Here is a 19,383-nt window from a genome sequence, read left to right on the forward strand (position 1 = left end):
CCTTGCCACCGTCGACGTCCCCGTCGTCCTCTTCGTCCTCCCGCTGCCTCTCCGTCCCGTCGAATTCATCCTCCTCCTCGTCCTCCGAGGGAACCGCTCGATCGATCGTTCCCCCGTCCGTGGCACCACCGATCACCTTATTACGGAGAATGTCCAGCAGCGTCTCCCGTCTGACAAATATCACGGTTCGATTCACGTTACCTATGCGTTCACGCAGCTGTGAATCCGCCCGCTAGCCGGCCCGGACAAGACAATTTCTCTGCAATGCGGTTCGTTTAGAAGCGGCAAAAAAAAGCAACAGATTTCCGCCAGCCGTGAAAGCCATGCTGCCCAGCTAGAAGAACAAGAGAGAACACCTAGTCCCAGCGGCGGTTTCGGTTTTTCCATGACCCAAATATACAGGCGGGGACCATTTCGTGCGGTGTAAGGGGGTTGGTTTGTTGGACAGGGGTTCTTCAGTGGACTGGGGTGTGTGCGGAATCCGTCCAAGGATAGCTCCATAGATATTCGCCCAGAACGACGCGACGGGATCGAATCGAACGTATCCTCCAACGATCTTTCGTTAAAATTCGAGCTTTCTTCGGATGCTCGTTCGGTCTGCGATCGCACGCGATGGCGTGAGGAATATAGAAAACGGTACGGTCCGGATCGGTAATTAGTCTTGTTTTCCTTTTTAACATTTCTTTACTATTTTGTAGAAGAAAGTTACGTTTAAATGGGAATCTTTTGTTCGTTGGACATTAATATATATATATGTATATATATAGATATATAGAGTCGCAAATTCGCATCTTCACGATTACATCGATAGGAATTGAGTGAGATATTTAATCTATTCTTTAGTGAATTCGTCGTTTCAGAGATAATATGGAAATTTAATATTTTCCATTGTTGCAATTGGACGCGTGAAATTCGGATACGGCGATAATACTGAGGGTGACTTAAAAAGATACATCGAATACTTTCATCTTTGCGTGTGTTCCACGAAACTGATGTAGTCATTTCTATAATTCTGGAAACTGAAGAAATGTAACAAAGATTTCTCTGTGGACGGTAATCCGAGCCGTACCGTGGCGATTCGGTCGTGTCGCAGCGGCCACAGAACACGGTACTGATACAAACAAGTCTGGTCCGTTTATTAAACTGCGACATATAAAAACTCTCGTTCACGTGCCGATCATACACACGACGATTTGTATCGCATTCGCAACGAGAAAGTGCAACACCAATCGGCGACGGTTCGCATCGAACGCTTCTATCCCCGACGATCTACAAGAAAAATACGTGAACTCGGTGAGACGAAAAACTTGGATGGTGGTCGTTCAAAAATGATTTTCCACGCACCGAGACGCGGGAATCGGTCCACCGTCGACGAAATTATCAAAATGGCGCGTCCCGGAGATCGTCGGCGAAAAACGAAACGCTGCGCCTCCAATCGTTCTCTTACACCTACAAAAAGCGTATCGTTTTGTTTTTCTTCTTGTTTGCAATACTGGTGCGTTCTCGACAAAAAATGATCGTCAGTCGTTTCGTGTTTCGATTGTCAATTCGTATATACCCTAACGGGAGGGGACGAAAAGATAATGTTCGCGGTGAAAGGGCGACCCTCGTTCGATCGTTGCATCGATCGTCGGAGGAATGTTTTAAAGACCGAAGAAAAAAGAAAAAAGAACAGGGCCACAAAAGTGTGGTACACGCGAGAATAAAAAGAGAGACGGCCTGGACTATATTACAAAAAGAAAGAATCGCCTCCGCACGTTCGTCGTGTCGACGGGATGTGATTGGAACGATCGAGCCGAGTCGAAAAAGTTCAACGACTCGTCCCCGGCACGAGCACGGCTACGAAATTAAACGAGAAACAGAGGCACACGGTTACGCAACATTGGTGCTAGAAACGAGCGTGGCTTTGACACAAAAGGAAACACGTGAGCTGAACGCATGCTAGACAAGCTGCGAAGCCATGCTGAACAATAGACAGGGACTTAATTTACATTACACAAATTTACACATTCACACACACATACACATATACTCACACACACGCATGTTCTCGCGCACAACATAACACACCGCTACGATTATATATAATTACAATTTCCGAGCCGGAACCCGGGAAGCAGCGAGATTAAAAAGATCATCGTATGTTCGTCGATTGGAATTTGGAAGCAAGACATTCATTAACGCGATGACTACGATGTTAGTATTCACTGGAGCAGAAACTGTGAGTTTTATTAATAATATTGAATTTTTAAGGTTTTCCACTAATATCGCAGTCGACGCATTAAAGTGGCAGCAAATTGCCATTATTTGGTAAAAACTCGTTTCTTTGGAATATACAGCTTCTCGCGTTCCGCCTGAGACTATCAGAATGCACAACTAGAAGTTCAACTAGAAGAAGAGTCTTGAAACTGATCGTAAAGAATAAAGACAGTGCGTGCGGCTTTGCATAAAGATTCTTGGACGGAGATTCTGTGGAAATCGAGACTCTTCTTCTGTTCCTTACGCGTGATAGAAGCGTATTGATAAAGGAGAATGATTTAGGGGATGGTCCAGGGCTTGATCGACACTGAGATTCACATTATCAACAATCTAATACATAAAACCTAGAGAATACTGTCCTCTGAAACATTTATTCTATCAATTATTTACAATTAGAGTGCGGATATTACCTCTCTGCCGGCTGAACTCGAGTAGAATAGAAATGCCTTAAACGCGGATATCGAATATAAAAATAACAACCCTCTACAAATCGGTTCCCAAATTTACAAACGAATCTGTACAAACGTCCGCGGTACATCCACGAGACGTCCACCCCTATCTTTCCACTAAGAATCTACAAAAATATCCAAAGTTCGGTCCGCAAAATTTGCTTGTCAGAAAACGGTCGAAGTTCATTTCGATCGGTTCGCGGAAAGTATCACGGGAGTGGACCAAGCCGAGGGCCAAGCGTGCGTGGAGAGTGATAGGAGGGGGAAGTGTTCCAACGAGGATCGAACCAGAACGATAGACCTACGTGCTATTCGACATGTACATGTAGTAGCCTCTAGCAAGCCCTTGAAGCCCCCCGAGTATTGCGGCACGGCGACGAAGTGGCGCGCGGCGTTTCGCGTCCGGGGCCCCGCGCGTACGTAGCCTAAATGTAGGCAGTGGTGTAGGTAGCGCGTGAAGGTGCTGTCAGGACTCTGGAGGTCAGGATTCCCGTCGAGCAGAGATCTTTCGGCACGAAGGAGCCACCACCGACTACGGTCACTTCCGGGATCTCGGTGATGGCTCGGCTCGCGTGATCGTTGTCGTCCTCGCTCACCGTTCTGCGGTCTTTCACCGGGTGGCAGACACCCTCGCTAGACGTCCTGTCCGCCTCGCTGAACGACTTCTTACTCATACCCTTCTTCTTCCTCGACTTCTTCGAGCTACCCCTCTGGCTCCGCTGAACGATCCCTTCGTCCTTACCCGCCTCGTTCCTCGAACCTTTAGCCTCTTTCCTCTCGGATACGCTAGACGCGATCCCATCGTCAGCGTCTGCGACACTCTGAACAGAGGCCGCCTTATCTTCCTCGTCTTTAGCAATTTTAGCCATGTCCTCTTTCGCTCGTTCAACGGTGACCTCTTTGTCTTCGTTGTTTCTAGCCTCACTAGGAGCCGCTGCCAGCTTCTGCGCTAACTCTTCCTTCTTTTCTAGAGGTGTGTCCGTGGAGGGCAGGCTGGAGGTGTCCTCTAAGGTGCTGTCCTCATCCGCGTCCCCGATAGCTAAAGCTGGCTGCGTGTTCGTGATTAGCGCCCGGTTGTCTTCCATGGTCCAGGTATCCGACATCGGACTGCCGTCAGCGGTACGGTAATGACTCGACTTGTCGGCCACGTGGTGCTGCGCCAGATCCGCGGCGGTCCGGTTGCGTTTGAACGGGATCAGACTCGGGATTGAGAACGAGGGTACCGACGGGATCAGGCTACAGGTGTCTGAGAGAGCGGTACGCACGGGGGTGCTGGTTACGTAGGGCGTTTCGAACGATACAGGCGTGACGGGTCTTGCATTTACGCACTTTGCCGCGTGGGTCTCAGCCAGGGTCTTCGACGCCCGCGCCTCCTGCAGCTCACGTCGCAGCGCCAGCGTCTCTTCCTCGAAGGCTGCGATCTCGCGGCCCTCGTTGCTAAGTGCCAACACAAGTCCTACGTTTATACAGATTCTACACCGAGCTAGACACGGAGGCGGGATAGGGCTTTTTTGGAGCTGATTTCGGGGCGTTTTTGGAGAGCTTTCTTCGCCGCGTAACTGTTTGTACTATGAGATTGGTGAGAGGGAGCTGTGTGGTTTCCGGCATGCGGAGCGATTTCGGAGTTTGAAGTAAAAGTCTTCTGGAGTTTCGGTAGAAATCAGTCGATTCTTGAATGTTTTCGGATTGTTTGATCTTTGGGGTGTGGGGGGCTGAGGTCGGGGATGAAGTGGCTTAGGACCAAGTGATTTTCATTTTCGTGTATCCGGTGGAGGAATTAGGGAAAAATTATTGTATGTTCATTCGCTTGAAGTTGGTGAGGAAGGAAAATCAGTTTTCATATTATTTTGAATTTTTAAGGGGTGAAGTTGAGACTCAGTGGTTTCGAACGTTTCCGTGTGTCGACGGAAATGGAGATGATTTTTGTTGATGATATTTTTAGGAAATATAAGGTCGATTTTTGAACTTGGGAGTGTTATTTAGGCGAAGGAGACTTCTATAGGAAATTTTAAATTTGGAGATATTTTTCAGCGGAATGGTCTTGAAGCATTTTTATGTGTTAACTGGCGAAATTGGAGAATGATTTTGGAAAATGTGTACGGGGTGTGGTTCCGTGTTAGATGGTTTTAGAAACGGAAATTTTAAGGGTGGAAAAATAGAAGCGAATGAAATCTGTAGTTAGGCTCGCGATACGGCGTTGCGCTACGGGACATCGAAGCGTTTTCGTCAAATAAAGAGTGGTTTCTTTCATTTGATAAAATACTGTGACAGTGTAAATCGTGTATATATCGTGAACCGGTTGATTTTGTAAATACTACAGCTAAAAGGTAAAGAATATACAATACAGTGAGATTAGCAGCTTTTCTTCGAACGTGTTACACGACTTTTGTCATTCTTAACGATGAAAGTATTTCGTATTGCTAAAAGTGGTGAGATTTATAGATAGCGGGATATCAAAGTAAGGAGAACAGTGGGAAAAGAGTAGAGAAATCGTGAAGAAAAGACTACAACGCGTTATCGATCAATGATATTAACATATTTATACAATTTTTCAGTTTAAAGAGAAATCATTTGGAAAATAGAATATTCCGCGACGATGTTTCGTAAACAACTGCACGATTCTTGTGCCTAAGGCTTTGACTCTACAAAAAATAATTATTCCTCGAACAAAATCGTTTACGTTACAGTGTACACATTTAGGCAGCGGTAAAATAATTCATTGGACAAAGGAGATTCACCGTTTTCCCACCGAACCGACAATATTTAACAAGTTTTTGCGACCTTTACTGTGTGCCCGGTGCCAAATCTGTGCGTCACGAAATCACAACCAGCAACGTTTGCTCAGTTTTTCAACAAAACAAAGCCTAAGTTCAATTGTACAAACTTTCTACAACCCAACCAATCCGTAAATGAGTACTCACTTTGCGTTCAACTTCAAGGTGGCCACCTCTTCCTCCAATTTCGCGATTCGCCTCTCGCTCTCCTCCTTCTCATCGATCAGTTTCAGAATTTGATTCTGGAACGAAGAAATCGATTCTAAATATTACTCGAGTCAAATAAAGAAATCAAACGTTTCGATTGAATCGACGCGACAAACTTTGTTTCGAGGTATCTTGAAACAAGGGGTTGAAATATTACTATATTGTTTGGCGAATAGCTCGTTTTATAACGTTCTCATTGAAATTCGTTTCATATTAAAATAAAGGAAATAATAATTAACCAGAGGTGTTGAAGAAGATTTTGCTCGGCGAACCGAGTTCACACCCATCGTGGGGAAACGAGGATAAAGATAAAAGATAAGGGAGACAATAATACATGCCGCAGATAAGACGCCTCGTTTCGAAAGAAATCAAACAATTTACATAGTAACCTGCAATTTTTAACAGATAACGGTTTACGACTACACCGTGGTATTCTCGCGCGTCTTCGCTAACTTTCCACTTATCTACTAATTCGCGAAGTAAATTATTAACTGTAAACTACTGAGCGAAGACTCGAATACCGTGAACACTCTTCAACAAGCCATCCCTTCTAAAAGATCCTCCAATATTCTTCACACACCAAAGTCTAAATAACATTCAAAATATCATAAACATATTCCACGGTATAACAAAACAATGAATTCGAAACAAAGGTTGATTAGCCAAAACAAGTTGAGAAATAAATTCCAAACTTTCACCTCCCACTTTCCGCGAAAACATGAAAGAAAACCTAACCATTAACACTATTACCGAGCAATCAAACTAACTATCCTTTATCGTTTTACAGAAACTAGAAGAATGCATTTTTTAAAAATTCAATATATTTATGTATCGCAAAATCAATTGATCTAGTAACTTCTCCGTCTATGTCTCCGCAATAATTGCAAAAAAGGAAATCACCAATGAGCCGTTCTGACCCAGTTGGCAGTTCCACAGATAAAAATCTGAAAATCTTCGGTTCAAATTCAAATCGCGAATATAGTAGCCCAACCATTAAAAAATAGAACCGACGTGAAACGCAATGCCGCCAGGAAGAGAGAAATATTCAACGGGTCGTGGTCGCGGGCGCGAAGAACACGAAATTCGCGTCGCGACGCGACGGGACGCATCGAGTGGCCTCCATCGGGCGCGTCGCCGGCGAGGAGGGAAATTTACATGCACGAAAGTGGAAGGTCCCGGAGGTTCAATTACGAGATTGGCAACGCGACGGAGGCAGCCATGGCGCGGACGGCCATCGCTTCGGCTGATGAGGCTAATGGATGGTTGAAACCCGAGAAGACCATGGAAAGAGGGAAAGGAAAGAGGCCAAGGGAGAGGCCGTGACAGCCGCTAAGTGCCTCATCCTTCACCCTTCTCCGTCCCTGCTTCACCCTCCACTGCCGGGGTATACTTTCGTCTCCCTTCTATCCCCTGCCCGTCCCTTTACCGCACGTCCCTTTGCAAGGTACCACCCTCATGTGAAACCTAATCATTTTTACCCGCGTCACGGATATTTCGTATTACGTCTACATTAGGTTCTCCGGTATCAACCGGTTTTTATCAACGGCCGGCTCCAATATGGGAGGAGTCTGCCCGCCCAATTACGGGATGAAGTCAATTCTTCGGGGTCGATTCGCTGACTTCGTGAAATTGGCTGTGCTCAGCTTTCCGCGTCGTGGAAAGTCTCGAAATACCTATTCCGTTGGTTCTTTCTGGAGTAAGATGTAGCATCTAAAATATAAATTTGTTGAAGAAGAGATTGAAATTATTTGAATCGATGATGGTGTCTAGTGGATGGCTACGATGATAGAGAACACCTTGGTAACGTAAAAATGTTATTCAAGATTATTCTGGGCTATCTTTGAATAAACGAGAAGAAACGGTACATGCTTCTAGATCATGGTAATTAAATCGAGTCCAGTGGACGATGGTAATTAGTATACAACCGTGAGGGAGAACATATTCTTGATTGCATGGGAGAAGAAGTTATTCTCGAGAAACAAGTAGAAAGATCATGTATCTCCTCTCAAGCGTACGCGGAATATTAATTTACTTCTCCTGTACGGCATTCTTGCACGTTACTCATTAATGCACCGCTGGTCCCTTGAGTCGAATATTGCATAAGAACTCGCACAAACAATGCGCTAGAGAATCAACATTCAACGGACTGCGGGAAGTGGCAGAGATCGATGGAAATTCGCGTGCAGACGATAATCGAGGGAGAGAAATTGTAAAAAAGAAGAGGGGAGGGGAGAAGAGGCCGAAGATCACCTGGCGGTCCTAATCAAACAGAGCGTACGAATGCTACGCAAACAATATGTCCATGAGCGCGTCGTGGAAATGCCGAAAGCGTTGGCCAAGGCGGCACATCTCACTGTACCCTAACTGCAAAGTCCGGAGAGAAAGGTTTCCTAGCTTTGTTTTCCGTTCCCACGTTATCTACCTTTCCAGTCCGAGTTCTATTCTTCTTTGAAACTTCCTCCTACTTATATCCCCGTAATGAAAGAAATTTCTACAAATATAAAATCGTTTTGTACGATTATATAATAATTCCTTTAGGTGACTTAAATCGTGTGAGAATGGAACAAAAATGCAGCGAAGAATGAGTCAGTATTATGGGCAAATGGTGTGAGTCATTGGCCTTAAATTGGGTTCTTGAGACAAACGAGGGTTTGAAGAATTCCTAAAATTTGTTACCAGTGCAGTGAATCATTGCTATGATAACGAAAACGCAATGGAATCTGACATTTTTGAGTGTCGAACTTAGGAGAATCATTGTTTTTGTACACGTGAAAAGATTTGTAAAAAATTCGCAGGTATATTTAAGATATATTTTCAATGCTTTGCAATTATCTTAAAGGTGGATCAATTGTACAATAAATATTTTAGTGTTCTGTTACTAGAGATTATATTGAAGCGTAAAATTAAAAATGATACATACGCTTAAGTTAGTTACTTCCAACGACCTTTGGTTCAGCTTTTCCTCCACGATGGACTTCACTTTAATAACTAATCCTTCTTCACAGGTTTTATTAGCTTGTCTAATTTCTCTGATAAGATCTGAAACAATTAACAAATTTGTAATCGTTTGCGGCGAGGTGAATTAGAAATTAATAGACTAGGCTTTATAAATATTTACCTGCTAACATTCCTGGCTGATAATCTGAAGAGGTATTATATTTACATTGCGCGAACTTTGTCTTCATAGTGCCTAACTCAGACTTTGTTTCATTTAATTCTTTGAATAATTGACTATTGCTCTTCTTTAATTCTGTCATCTGGAACCAATACCATGCCATACATAAGAATCTTATGGAATGTTTTATATACAATTGGATGTGATTAATTAAAATTAGTACAGACCTGCTCGATCAAAGATAGAACAAGTTTATTGCTGCGACCAATAGTTGTAATAGAACTTCCACTATCAACACTATCAGAATCTTCGCTTTGAGTATGAACAGGTGCTTCAGCAGACCCAAGACCAGGATCAGAATACCTACGATGCTCTGAATTCAATTCATCTCCGTTCATCCCATTATTTTTATTAGCAGTGGGTGGTAAACTAGTGTAATCTCCATTCTGATAGTTAACTGGCATAGGAGATTCCATTCCATTCTCCTGTAAACTTGTATATCCATTTCCCACAGTATTCACACCCAAATTCAATGGCTGATTCTGATTGTAATGACGTCTGGGTCTATTATGAACAGTTCTAATACCAGAAAATGGTACCGGTTGATACAATCTATACATAGTTGGCAAGGAAACGGGTTCCATAGTATATGTCATTGGCATTTGAGCATAGCCACACATGCTTGGATCAGAAGCTGTTGTAAATAGACGTTGTCCGTTACTCTGAAAATTCTGCTGTATGTTTGATTGCCACATCACTTGCTGATATTCCATACCAGGTAATGTATCACTATTTTGATTAGTCTGAACATTGTTTATCCAAGGACAAAACATACTGTTCTTTTTGCTAGACCGTTTCTTGGTTTTCTTAGAGTGGCCAGAAGCATCCTCTTGATAATTTGACCTTGATGAGTCCAACCTAACAAAAAAACAAATCATTTAAATATAGAAATACCCACAGATTGAAAAATCTATATCATTATTATACTTAAATTATATACTGACTCCAAAAAATTGGAGTACATAAATTTTTTATTTACAGGAGATCTTGTTCGAGATATAATTGTTGCTATTAAAAACTCAACTCGTTTTTACATTCTTAATTCGTGATTGCTTTTGTTACTTAATGTACATGAAAAATAGTGTCTTACCTTTTATCCATTTTTAAAAAACTGTCTACTCCGTGTCAGAGGTTAGTCGCGAACAAACCTTCGCAGCATTCGTGACATGGATACTTTATTATGTTTCAAACTGTCGCGTCCACGGCAGAATACTTGTCTTGTAATTCGTACAAGCTCACACTGGTAACTTATACTGCAGCACGAGTTGCAGTAATAGTAAATACGTACGGTAAACACTCAACCAAGTCTATTCACAGTCGGTCGTTATCACTTTGCGGCTGATTGGTTGAATGAATCCCTACCATTTCCTAAACGCTAAACATGATTTATTTGTTGATGACACTTGGCAATTTCTTCTTTCACTGACCGCTCTAAAAGTTGAAAGTATCATGTTTTTTTCTGATATTCAAGTATTTTGAAACCGTAACCATTAAAAATTGTTCATTGATGAAGAAAATCTTATCACTTCGCGAAGGTACAAATTTGATTTTTTGTTAAATCTAATCTTAATACTCGTTTACAAAATAATAACAAATATAATTACATCGTATCCACTATGAGAACTTTTCTATAAAGGCTTCAATGTGCTGCTTATTCTTTATTTTAATATTTTACCCAGAGAATATTGTTAATACCGTCAACCCGACCAGTTTAATATCAAGGGAAAAAAGAAAAACACTGGACTGCCTTAACGTTCCATTTTATAATAATGCACGAAAGTAACAAAAATTTCACTTTTTTTCACCGTGCAAATTTCCATTCAAATTCCAATTTTTGTATCATTAAAAGCCACTCCACGCATGCGCCAGCGCTATTTCTTCCAAAGCTTCAAGTGACGTGGCCTCAATGACGGCACGAGTTGTGCTGTTAACGTGAAACAGTGTCGTTTTGTTTCATTTATAAAACCATGTTACAATTATGAAAACTTGATAACAGGCGTTGCTTTGAATTATTTCAATAACGTAATTGAGAACTTAGGAGTATCATCGATACGCTCAGGTACGTGCTAACCTAAATCCCCTATCTACAGCTTAACACTTGTCACATATTTAAAAACAATATACTTAATGTATACTAAATATCCTGTAGATTTATTGTCATATGGTTTTTGGCGATTGCAGCAAGATGACCACCTATGAGGATTTCATTCAGCAAAATGAAGACCGTGATGGAGTACGTTTTACCTGGAACATTTGGCCTTCATCCCGCATTGATGCCACTAGATTACTTGTGCCACTGGGTACATTATATCAGCCCATCAAAGAAAGACCAGATCTTCCTCCTATACAATATGATCCAGTTATGTGTACAAGGTCTACTTGCAGAGCAATCTTGAATCCATTGTGCCAGGTGGATTATCGTGCTAAGTTATGGGTGTGCAATCTGTGTTTTCAAAGGAATCCTGTGAGTATGCACTCAAGTTTTTAGATTCACAAAATTAAACAGCATGTATTAATATATGTGTTACATGATTTGATGTTTATAGTTTCCTCCACAATATGCTGCTATTTCAGAGCAGCACCAACCTGCCGAACTCATTCCGATATTTTCTACAATTGAATATACTATAATGGTACGAAAAATTTAAGGTTTAAAGTAGTACTGTCCATAGGGGAAGCTTTATATATTGTTGCTGTACATTGCATTCTGTTGTAAGGTGTACACATGTAGTATTATGTTTATGAAAATAATATAAGAATATCACAACTTCAAGAGCATATACTGGACAGTGCTGATTGAAAATAACAAAGCTGTTAATATCAATTTATATATTAATACATTTGTTTCTTATTTCCATTTAGAGAGCACAATGTTTGCCACCTATTTTCTTATTGGTTGTGGATACATGCATGGATGAGGAGGAATTGGGTTCTCTTAAAGATTCTCTTCAAATGTCCCTCTCTTTGCTTCCACCCAATGCGTTGATTGGTCTTATCACTTTTGGCAGAATGGTTCAAGTTCATGAACTTGGTTGTGAAGGATGCAGTAAAAGTTATGTTTTCCGCGGCACTAAAGACCTACAGCCAAAACAGGTTCAGGATATGTTAGGTAAGTTCTAAATATTATTTGTTAAGTTCAGATGATAATGTATGTATTCATTTTTATCTGTTATAGGCATAGGCCGACCAGTACCAGGCCAAAATCTGAATCAACAGAGGGGACCAGGCGGACAGCCTCTTCCACCGGCAAATCGTTTTTTGCAGCCTGTACATAAATGTGACATGAGTTTAACAGACCTTTTAGGAGAATTACAACGTGATCCTTGGCCTGTAGGTCCAGGAAAACGTCCGTTAAGATCTACCGGTGTTGCACTGGCTGTTGCTACTGGTCTTTTAGAAGCTAGTTATGCCAATACCGGAGCTAGGTATATACTATATATTTAATTGTTGCCTCCAAGCACTTTTAACATTAAATAATACATACATCTTTCTGGTAGGATAATGTTATTTGTTGGTGGTCCTTGTTCTCAAGGACCTGGTCAGGTTGTAACAGATGACTTGAGGCAGCCAATTAGATCACATCACGACATTCAAAAGGATAATGCTAAGCATATGAAGAAGGCAACAAAGCATTATGATGGCCTTGCGTCACGGGCTGCAACCAATGGACATATCATAGACATCTACTCCTGTGCTCTTGATCAAACTGGGTTGCTAGAAATGAGACAATGTTGCAATTCAACCGGTGGACACATGGTCATGGGAGATTCGTTCAATTCTTCCTTGTTCAAACAAACGTTCCAGCGTGTATTCGCTAAAGATAGTAAAGGAGACTTAAAGATGGCATTTAATGCGACATTAGAAGTTAAAACTTCTCGGGAAATTAAAGTTTCTGGAGCAATCGGCCCTTGCGTTTCTCTGGGAGTAAAAGGAGCGAGTGTAGGAGAGCAAGAAGTAGGATTAGGTGGCACATGTCAATGGAAATTCTGTTCCCTTACACCGTCCACAACTACATCGTTATTTTTTGAAGTTGTAAATCAACATACCGGGCCGATTCCACAAGGTGGAAGAGGCTGCATACAATTTATTACCCAATATCAACACAGCAGTGGTCAACGAAGAATTAGAGTCACCACAATTGCTAGAAAGTAAGTAAAATAATTAGAAAATAGTAGGTTTGATTTTAACGTGGACTTGATTATAGTTGGGCAGATGCATCGACATCTTTGCATCACATAAGTGCCGGATTTGATCAAGAAGCAGCTGCTGTCCTCATGTCGCGTCTAGCAGTTTTTAGGGCAGAAAGCGATGACGGACAAGATGTTTTGAGATGGGTTGATCGTATGCTCATTAGACTAGTTAGTATTACGATGTTCAACTTTTTACAAAAGTAATAGTAACATGACTTGTAATTTTAAAATGTTTGCTTACAGTGTCAGAAATTTGGCGAATACGCTAAAGATGATCCAAATAGCTTTAGGCTTGCAGAAAACTTTTCGTTGTATCCTCAGTTTATGTATCATCTTCGTAGGTCACAGTTCATTCAAGTATTTAATAATTCCCCCGATGAAACCAGCTTCTACAGGTAAACGGAAAATTAGATATTAATATTTAACACATTGGGACAGCAGATCAATTAAATTTTGAATATTACAGACACATGCTTATGAGAGAAGACTTAACAAATTCTTTGATAATGGTACAACCAATCTTGTACAGTTACGGATTCAGTGGCCCTCCAGAACCAGTTTTGTTAGACACTTCATCGATTCAACCTGATAGGATCTTATTAATGGACACTTTCTTCCAAATACTTATATTCCACGGCGAAGTAATTTTTATTATTGATTATGAAATGACAAGTAATGAAGAACTTCATTACAACATCTTCGTATCTGTTGATTACAGACGATCGCGCAGTGGCGTCAACTAAAATATCAAGATCTACCAGAATATGAAAACTTCCGGCAACTCTTAGCAGCACCTGTTGATGATGCAGCAGAAATATTAGCTGGAAGATTCCCTGCACCTAGATATATCGATACTGAACAAGGTGGTTCACAAGCGAGGTTCTTACTAAGCAAAGTGAATCCCAGTCAAACCCACAATAATATGTATGCCTATGGAGCCGTAAGTAAACTTCTCGTCTGTTACAAAATATTTATCATATATGACATGTGTATCATATCCTTTTTATTTAATATTTCGAATCAATTATATACCAAAAACTCGTCTTTCGTGGTATAATTATATACCACAAAATTATCAGTCGCAGTAACTAATATTTTTTTATGTGACCGTGTTCCTGTTACCAGGGGATGCCGATACCCAATGGGGTGTGTTTTTCATTCATTTGATTATTTTTTTTTTAATTTTGTCACATTTGCTTTTAATTGCTTTGGTAATGGGAGAACACGGGGCAACTATTTAAACTATCTACGTTTTATTACAGCATCACAATAAAATATTTATTCATTACAATATTTTTTTAACATCTAACAGTTTTTAACAGATATCAGTTGTTACTTCAGTATTCTACAGCTATATTACTACAGGCGCAACTCGATCTATCTGTAAACACCACTTGTCATTATTAAACAGTCATAAAATATATAACATCTTTGTATATACAATAGCATTATCACAATTCACTGGTGGTTGGGTCAAACATTTTTCTTTTGAAATTCTATATAACTGTAACCTATGATTATTTCTTATCTTCGCACTGGTTTGGGTTTAAGAATTTCCAGCTTTCACTGGTTTCATATTTCCGAACTGCAAATTGTAATAAATGCTTGTATTAATTTAGGAAAGCGGAGCGCCTGTTTTAACTGACGACGTCAGTTTGCAAGTATTCATGGAACATTTGAAGAAGCTGGCCGTCTCATCAACAGCTTAAATTGCAAATACAAAAGACAAGTGTTATCTCACCGTTTTGTTTAAACAAAATTTAAAAGCATTTTCGTGCTTTACGGTGAGATACTCAGTTGCAATCTATCGATAAGGATACTGTAGGTGCGGTACGAATTTATATATACAGAAGAGCAATTACGCGGTTATAATGGAGGTACGTGATTAATAAAAAAATAAGATGTAATTCCTCAACGACTATTTTTTTCCAAAAGTCGAGGTACGACTCATGTACAAATAAAGTACATAGTATTAATGTAATACATATTTTAAATATCCCGTGTCGTCGGTTTTTAAAAATGTCTCAATCTGTAGACTAATTTATTTTCCAATGGTACACCACGAACAATGTAACAAGGCATATAAACAAACTGTGTATTAGGCATTGTAAACTGTAGGTTACCAAGACTTGTAATAATTACCGAATTTATATACTATAAATTATAACAACGATACCCAAATATATAACTTTTTTTATTAATAAAAATTATACCCATTTTCATAGAGATATGAAATCTAAATGCATCAATGATTATTACAGATTGTTCAATTATCTTTCTATGTAAAATAAATAAGGTTCTATACATAACAAAAGAAAGTATTTCCTTTTCACTATTATTAATTGATAAGTTTTAGTACATCTTTCCAACTCATCAGCAAATTGTGCTTTATTATAAGAAACAGTGAAGTAAATTAGCTAAGAAATCTGATAGACATCTTTTGTTCCACATCTGTTCGTTCTAGTGCCTTACAGAACTCTTTAAATGATATCATTCCATCACCATTCTCATCAGCTTCTAATATAGTTCTCTCTGCGATACTAGTTAACTGTTCCTCACTACAATAAAGATATAATTATTATAACTCATGATTAATAATTAGTATTAATATATCAGAATTAATCCTTACCTAATATTTGCTCCAACCATCATATGTAAAATAGCCAAAAGTTCATCTTTTGATATTAAATCATCATTATCCAAGTCATACATTTTAAAAGCAACTAGAAAAAGCCAAAGATTATTTCAGTATATTACTATTGTTCTGTATGACTGAAACTAATATTAAACTTACACTTCAACTTCTGTTGCCTGGAATTCAACCTATTAGGACTATTTTTCTTAATGGGCCTAAAGTGAGCTAGAACTTGCATGAACTGTAGAAAATTAACCCTGTCATTTCCACTTTCTTCAAAAAATGCATTCACAATTCTTTCACCTAATGGATTTATTGCCAATTCTGGAATTCTAAGGAAATCCTCCCGACTTAATGTGCCACAATCTCCACGGTCAAGACTTGTGAAACGACTATACAATCGTTCAATTTGATTTGGTGTAACTGGAATTATAATAAATAATAATTTTAGTACTAGGTTAAAAGCATTGCGCACTAAGTAGAACTGCACTACTAAATTGCATAAATTCGATTCCCTAAGTTAGATCTTATTCCATTACAGTTTAGTTAAACACAACCTAAATTCAACTTACAAGAACACATTTTCAATATCATAAATGTAATAGCACACGGACTTTACGTTATTTTGTATGAAACAGATCTTAATCTAATAATTCTAAATATTTCAGATATATAAATATATGTAATAAAACTTACATCCTGTGGCCTCCTGGATTTGTGCTATTTCCTCTTCCCGTAAAAGTAAACTCGATCTGTTACCCATGTTCTTCTTTAAAATAAGAATTTCACAATATATTAATTTCTTCAATCTTTATCACGTTACACTCTTTTTTAATTCATATTTATTTCTATGGGTCAAAGTACAGTGCGAGAACAAGAAGCTGACAGATGACAGGTTAATCACAAAAGTCAAGGTAATTTACAAGATAATACCTTAAGGCTGATACATAATGCATAAAGTAGAGTTTCTGTAATAAAAATTGTAGTAATATTCATTCTTTTTTTAGTTGAACTATTATTTTAAAAAAGACTGTATAAAATTGGAAATAATAAATGAAACTGATATTAAGTACATTTCTAAAAAAGTTCTTTGAACTATGACGTGTAATGAGCAATTCACACGGGTTAAAAGTTTTTTTCTAATAATATAAATAGTTGAATAATTTTTTTAAGACACTGCAATGCAATAATAAGAATATTAATTAGTAATGATAAATATTACATAAACAAGGTTTACGTAATAATAGATCGAACATCAAAATTTTGTGCTTATTTTACTTTTTCATGGAAATCTTACTAGAAGCTAACAAGAATGAGTATAAATTAAATATCCACGTGTAATCGTCTAAAAGGGCTCTTCTTTCGTAAAAACAAGTATAAGTCATGACAAAAAATCATAACTATGACTATGAATGTACTTACAGTTATCTTAAAATCTGATAAAAATGTAACATTATACTATAATTAAAATAAAAAGGAAGGAAACAATGAAGAGACGAGTCAGGAATCCAATTAAATACAAAACCAGGATAAATTGCAGTAAACCATATTTATTTGAATAATTATTATTTGAATAGTAAATAGATACAATAGAGAACGCTTTTAGCAGGCCAACTTCCCAGTAACAGTGGAGAACTATCAATATCGTTTTTGTTTCTTTTTCTAAAAGAGACACATTATCAAGGTATAGAAGCATCGATTGTTTTAAAACCTTTGAATAATAATTAGGAATAATGATGTCAGGTAATTCGTAATTACCTTATTTAAAAACAATTAAAAGTATCTTTATCGTACAGATAAATATTGCTAAACTCGGGAAACAGTTAAAATTTTTCATAAATCGTAATGGCATTACAATCACTTCTTGGCCTAAAATAACAAAATACTATGTATAATAAGAGATTGCATTGCGACTCTTTGTATCATCTGAGAAACGATTCTTAATCATTGTTTATCGGACGCATTTTTCCATCTTTTTCTTTCTATAATATTGTCCGACTACTGAGCATCTTTTCATCTTTAAATGGCATCAATATCAAAATCATCTTCGTCATTCGAGTCTGCATTAACTGCAGCAGGCTTCTGCACAGTCGGTGATTGTTGTGGTTTTAACGACTGTTTAGCTCTGTCATCGTATTCAATCTGCAAACAAGAAAAGAAATTATTATAATCTATCATCATTCAATTAAACTGCATTTAACGAAAAGTTTTGTTAAATTTATACTGACTTCTAAGTCATCGTCTTCTTCCTCCGACTCTGAATCCTCTTCTTCTGCTTCTTTTAACCAAGTCATGAACGGCGCGGCTTTATCGTGAATTTCTTGAGACAAATCTTTTGATACATATTTTTTAGTGACTTTACTCGACCACTCGAATAAAGCTTTTTCCTCCAGAATATCCGCATCATAAAATAGCTACAAACGAAAAGCAATCCATGAAGCTATCAACTTCAAATAATCCCTAATCTATTAACTACACACACGTTTGTTAATCCATTTTTTTACCTTCAATATGCCGGGTACTTTAGACATCAAGGTATCCTTGTGCAAAGCTATCACTTGCTCGATTCCTCTAATTAAATACTTCTGTGCCTTAGTATCATCATGGGTAAAACGAAGCAGCAGTACTCGGTACTTTTTGGCTTGAGCAGCAATGTTTTGATCGAAGAGTAACTCAGCCAAGATCAACGGCGCTTTCATCTTGATCTCTAACCGTTCAGCCTCAGCGACGAGCTCCTTATGGTTGTCCAGTTGGCCAGCATCCCGACGACATTTAACTAGCTTATAAAACATGTCCATCCTCTCTTTTTCAGTCTTATCGAGGTCATCGCTGATGGTCATTCCCTTCGCTCCATCTGTCAGGTCCTGCAGACGAGCTCTGACCGCCTCTTCCGAGACGTCAACCGCCCAATTAACATCGTCTCCTTCCTCGTCGGGAATTTTCTCGGGAACCTCAACCACGATGTCTTTGGCGCTAGTCTCGTTTTCCGGAGAACCAGATCGGTCACCGTTTGCGGTGGCAGTAGTGGTGGTAGTAGTGGTGTCACCGTTCGCTCGTTTCGAACGTTTACCTCGTTTCCCCTCCGTCAATGAGCTGCCCTGGACTGCTGGATTCAGACTCGGTGGATTTTTCAATATATAAGTATTCAGTTTATGGTTGCTTTCCAATAATCCGTGATAGCCACACGCTTTGCATCCCTGCGAGATAGTCGATTTCTTCGCGCTTACGACTAGCTCGGTCTCAGGATTATCGCAGGCCGGGCAGAGTACATATTTCCGAATGAAACCGTCCAGCAGATCTTGTAATTTAATGGCGTCGTGTGAACCGTTTACAATGAATCGTTCATTTTTGAAATCAAACTGGGTCTGTGCTCCAAGCTCACAGCCGAAGTACTTTGTAGGATAGGTGGCAGGTCTGCCAATGGCTTTCGCCACGTCGACCATGTTCACAATGACGGTCTTGATGCCGTTACCCTTGCCCTCGACCTTCGCCTGGATCCGCGGCATCTTGTAGCGATAAAACGCATCGCTGACGTTGCGATTCACGTTCACGCTCCCCATGGTGACTGCTTCTCTTCCCGTCTGTACCTTCCTGTTAATTTAATGCCTCCCTTCGAGCAAGTCCGCAACCTTGGACGAGACGTCGTTGTGAATGAGTATCGACGAACCACGCGAATCGAGAGAGTGACGGTTCA

The 19,383-nt window shown here is 39.5% G+C and overlaps 4 protein-coding genes across 8 annotated transcripts; 1 reads left to right on the forward strand and 3 right to left on the reverse strand.

Moving 5' to 3' along the window:
• LOC116431573 (uncharacterized) lies at positions 1-10,682 on the reverse strand. 3 transcript variants are annotated; one of them, XM_031987224.2, is made up of 8 exons: positions 10,469-10,681; positions 9,955-10,295; positions 9,032-9,722; positions 8,808-8,946; positions 8,610-8,728; positions 5,630-5,724; positions 3,305-4,145; positions 1-170 (listed from the first exon to the last, which is right to left on the reverse strand). In XM_031987224.2, the coding sequence occupies exons 2-8, from the start codon at positions 9,963-9,965 to the stop codon at positions 141-143; spliced, it is 1,926 nt and encodes a 641-aa protein (XP_031843084.2). In that variant the 5' UTR covers positions 9,966-10,295; positions 10,469-10,681; the 3' UTR covers positions 1-140. The 3 variants fall into 3 exon arrangements, 2 of the variants coding, with proteins under 2 accessions (XP_031843084.2, XP_031843072.2); XR_004235972.2 differs by having other exon boundaries at positions 60-170; positions 3,014-4,145; positions 10,469-10,682; XM_031987212.2 differs by lacking the exon at positions 1-170 and having other exon boundaries at positions 342-4,145; positions 10,469-10,682.
• Positions 10,683-10,714: 32 nt separating this feature from the next.
• Sec23 (transport protein Sec23) lies at positions 10,715-15,289 on the forward strand. Of its 2 annotated transcripts, XM_031987194.2 has the most exons (12): positions 10,715-10,923; positions 11,046-11,328; positions 11,411-11,497; positions 11,727-11,973; positions 12,040-12,289; positions 12,362-13,012; positions 13,069-13,222; positions 13,298-13,449; positions 13,521-13,695; positions 13,773-13,994; positions 14,180-14,200; positions 14,674-15,289. In XM_031987194.2, the coding sequence occupies exons 2-12, from the start codon at positions 11,050-11,052 to the stop codon at positions 14,761-14,763; spliced, it is 2,328 nt and encodes a 775-aa protein (XP_031843054.1). In that variant the 5' UTR covers positions 10,715-10,923; positions 11,046-11,049; the 3' UTR covers positions 14,764-15,289. The 2 variants fall into 2 exon arrangements, with proteins under 2 accessions (XP_031843054.1, XP_031843063.1); XM_031987203.2 differs by lacking the exon at positions 14,180-14,200.
• elm (calcineurin like EF-hand protein 1 elm) lies at positions 15,230-16,623 on the reverse strand. Of its 2 annotated transcripts, none has more exons than XM_031987236.2 (4): positions 16,386-16,623; positions 15,849-16,112; positions 15,684-15,777; positions 15,230-15,612 (listed from the first exon to the last, which is right to left on the reverse strand). In XM_031987236.2, exons 1-4 carry the CDS (start codon positions 16,450-16,452, stop codon positions 15,468-15,470), a joined length of 570 nt encoding a protein of 189 aa, XP_031843096.1. In that variant the 5' UTR covers positions 16,453-16,623; the 3' UTR covers positions 15,230-15,467. The 2 variants fall into 2 exon arrangements, with proteins under 2 accessions (XP_031843096.1, XP_031843105.2); XM_031987245.2 differs by lacking the exon at positions 16,386-16,623 and adding an exon at positions 16,262-16,381.
• A 596-nt stretch (positions 16,624-17,219) lies between these two features.
• Positions 17,220-19,249, reverse strand: eIF5 (eukaryotic translation initiation factor 5). The gene is made up of 3 exons (XM_031984013.2): positions 18,194-19,249; positions 17,918-18,103; positions 17,220-17,831 (listed from the first exon to the last, which is right to left on the reverse strand). The coding sequence occupies exons 1-3, from the start codon at positions 19,247-19,249 to the stop codon at positions 17,709-17,711; spliced, it is 1,365 nt and encodes a 454-aa protein (XP_031839873.1). The 3' UTR covers positions 17,220-17,708.
• Positions 19,250-19,383: the final 134 nt, after the last annotated feature.

The sequence above is a fragment of the Nomia melanderi genome, chromosome 3 (assembly GCF_051020985.1).
Source record: "Nomia melanderi isolate GNS246 chromosome 3, iyNomMela1, whole genome shotgun sequence".
Classification (NCBI taxonomy): Eukaryota; Metazoa; Arthropoda; class Insecta; order Hymenoptera; family Halictidae; genus Nomia; species Nomia melanderi.

Excerpts from the sequence above, each read along its gene's own strand:
- LOC116431573 (XM_031987212.2), bottom strand. Across the intron at positions 5,725-8,609 it reads TGGAAGTAACTAACTTAAGC|AATCAAATTCTGAAACTGAT; the intron begins GTATGTATCATT and ends TCTTCGTTCCAG. Across the intron at positions 4,146-5,629 it reads ACCTTGAAGTTGAACGCAAA|CAACGAGGGCCGCGAGATCG; the intron begins GTGAGTACTCAT and ends GTTGGCACTTAG.
- Sec23 (XM_031987194.2), top strand. The coding sequence starts at position 11,050 with ATGACCACCTATGAGGATTTCATTCAGCAAAATGAAGACCGTGATGGA. Across the intron at positions 11,498-11,726 it reads CAATTGAATATACTATAATG|AGAGCACAATGTTTGCCACC; the intron begins GTACGAAAAATT and ends ATTTCCATTTAG. Across the intron at positions 14,201-14,673 it reads GGATGCCGATACCCAATGGG|GAAAGCGGAGCGCCTGTTTT; the intron begins GTGTGTTTTTCA and ends GTATTAATTTAG.
- elm (XM_031987236.2), bottom strand. The coding sequence starts at position 16,452 with ATGGGTAACAGATCGAGTTTACTTTTACGGGAAGAGGAAATAGCACAA. Across the intron at positions 16,113-16,385 it reads AATCCAGGAGGCCACAGGAT|TTACACCAAATCAAATTGAA; the intron begins GTAAGTTTTATT and ends TTATAATTCCAG. Across the intron at positions 15,778-15,848 it reads CAGGCAACAGAAGTTGAAGT|TTGCTTTTAAAATGTATGAC; the intron begins GTAAGTTTAATA and ends GGCTTTTTCTAG.
- eIF5 (XM_031984013.2), bottom strand. The coding sequence starts at position 19,249 with ATGGGGAGCGTGAACGTGAATCGCAACGTCAGCGATGCGTTTTATCGC. Across the intron at positions 18,104-18,193 it reads AAGTACCCGGCATATTGAAG|CTATTTTATGATGCGGATAT; the intron begins GTAAAAAAATGG and ends TTTCGTTTGTAG. Across the intron at positions 17,832-17,917 it reads AAGAAGACGATGACTTAGAA|ATTGAATACGATGACAGAGC; the intron begins GTCAGTATAAAT and ends TCTTGTTTGCAG.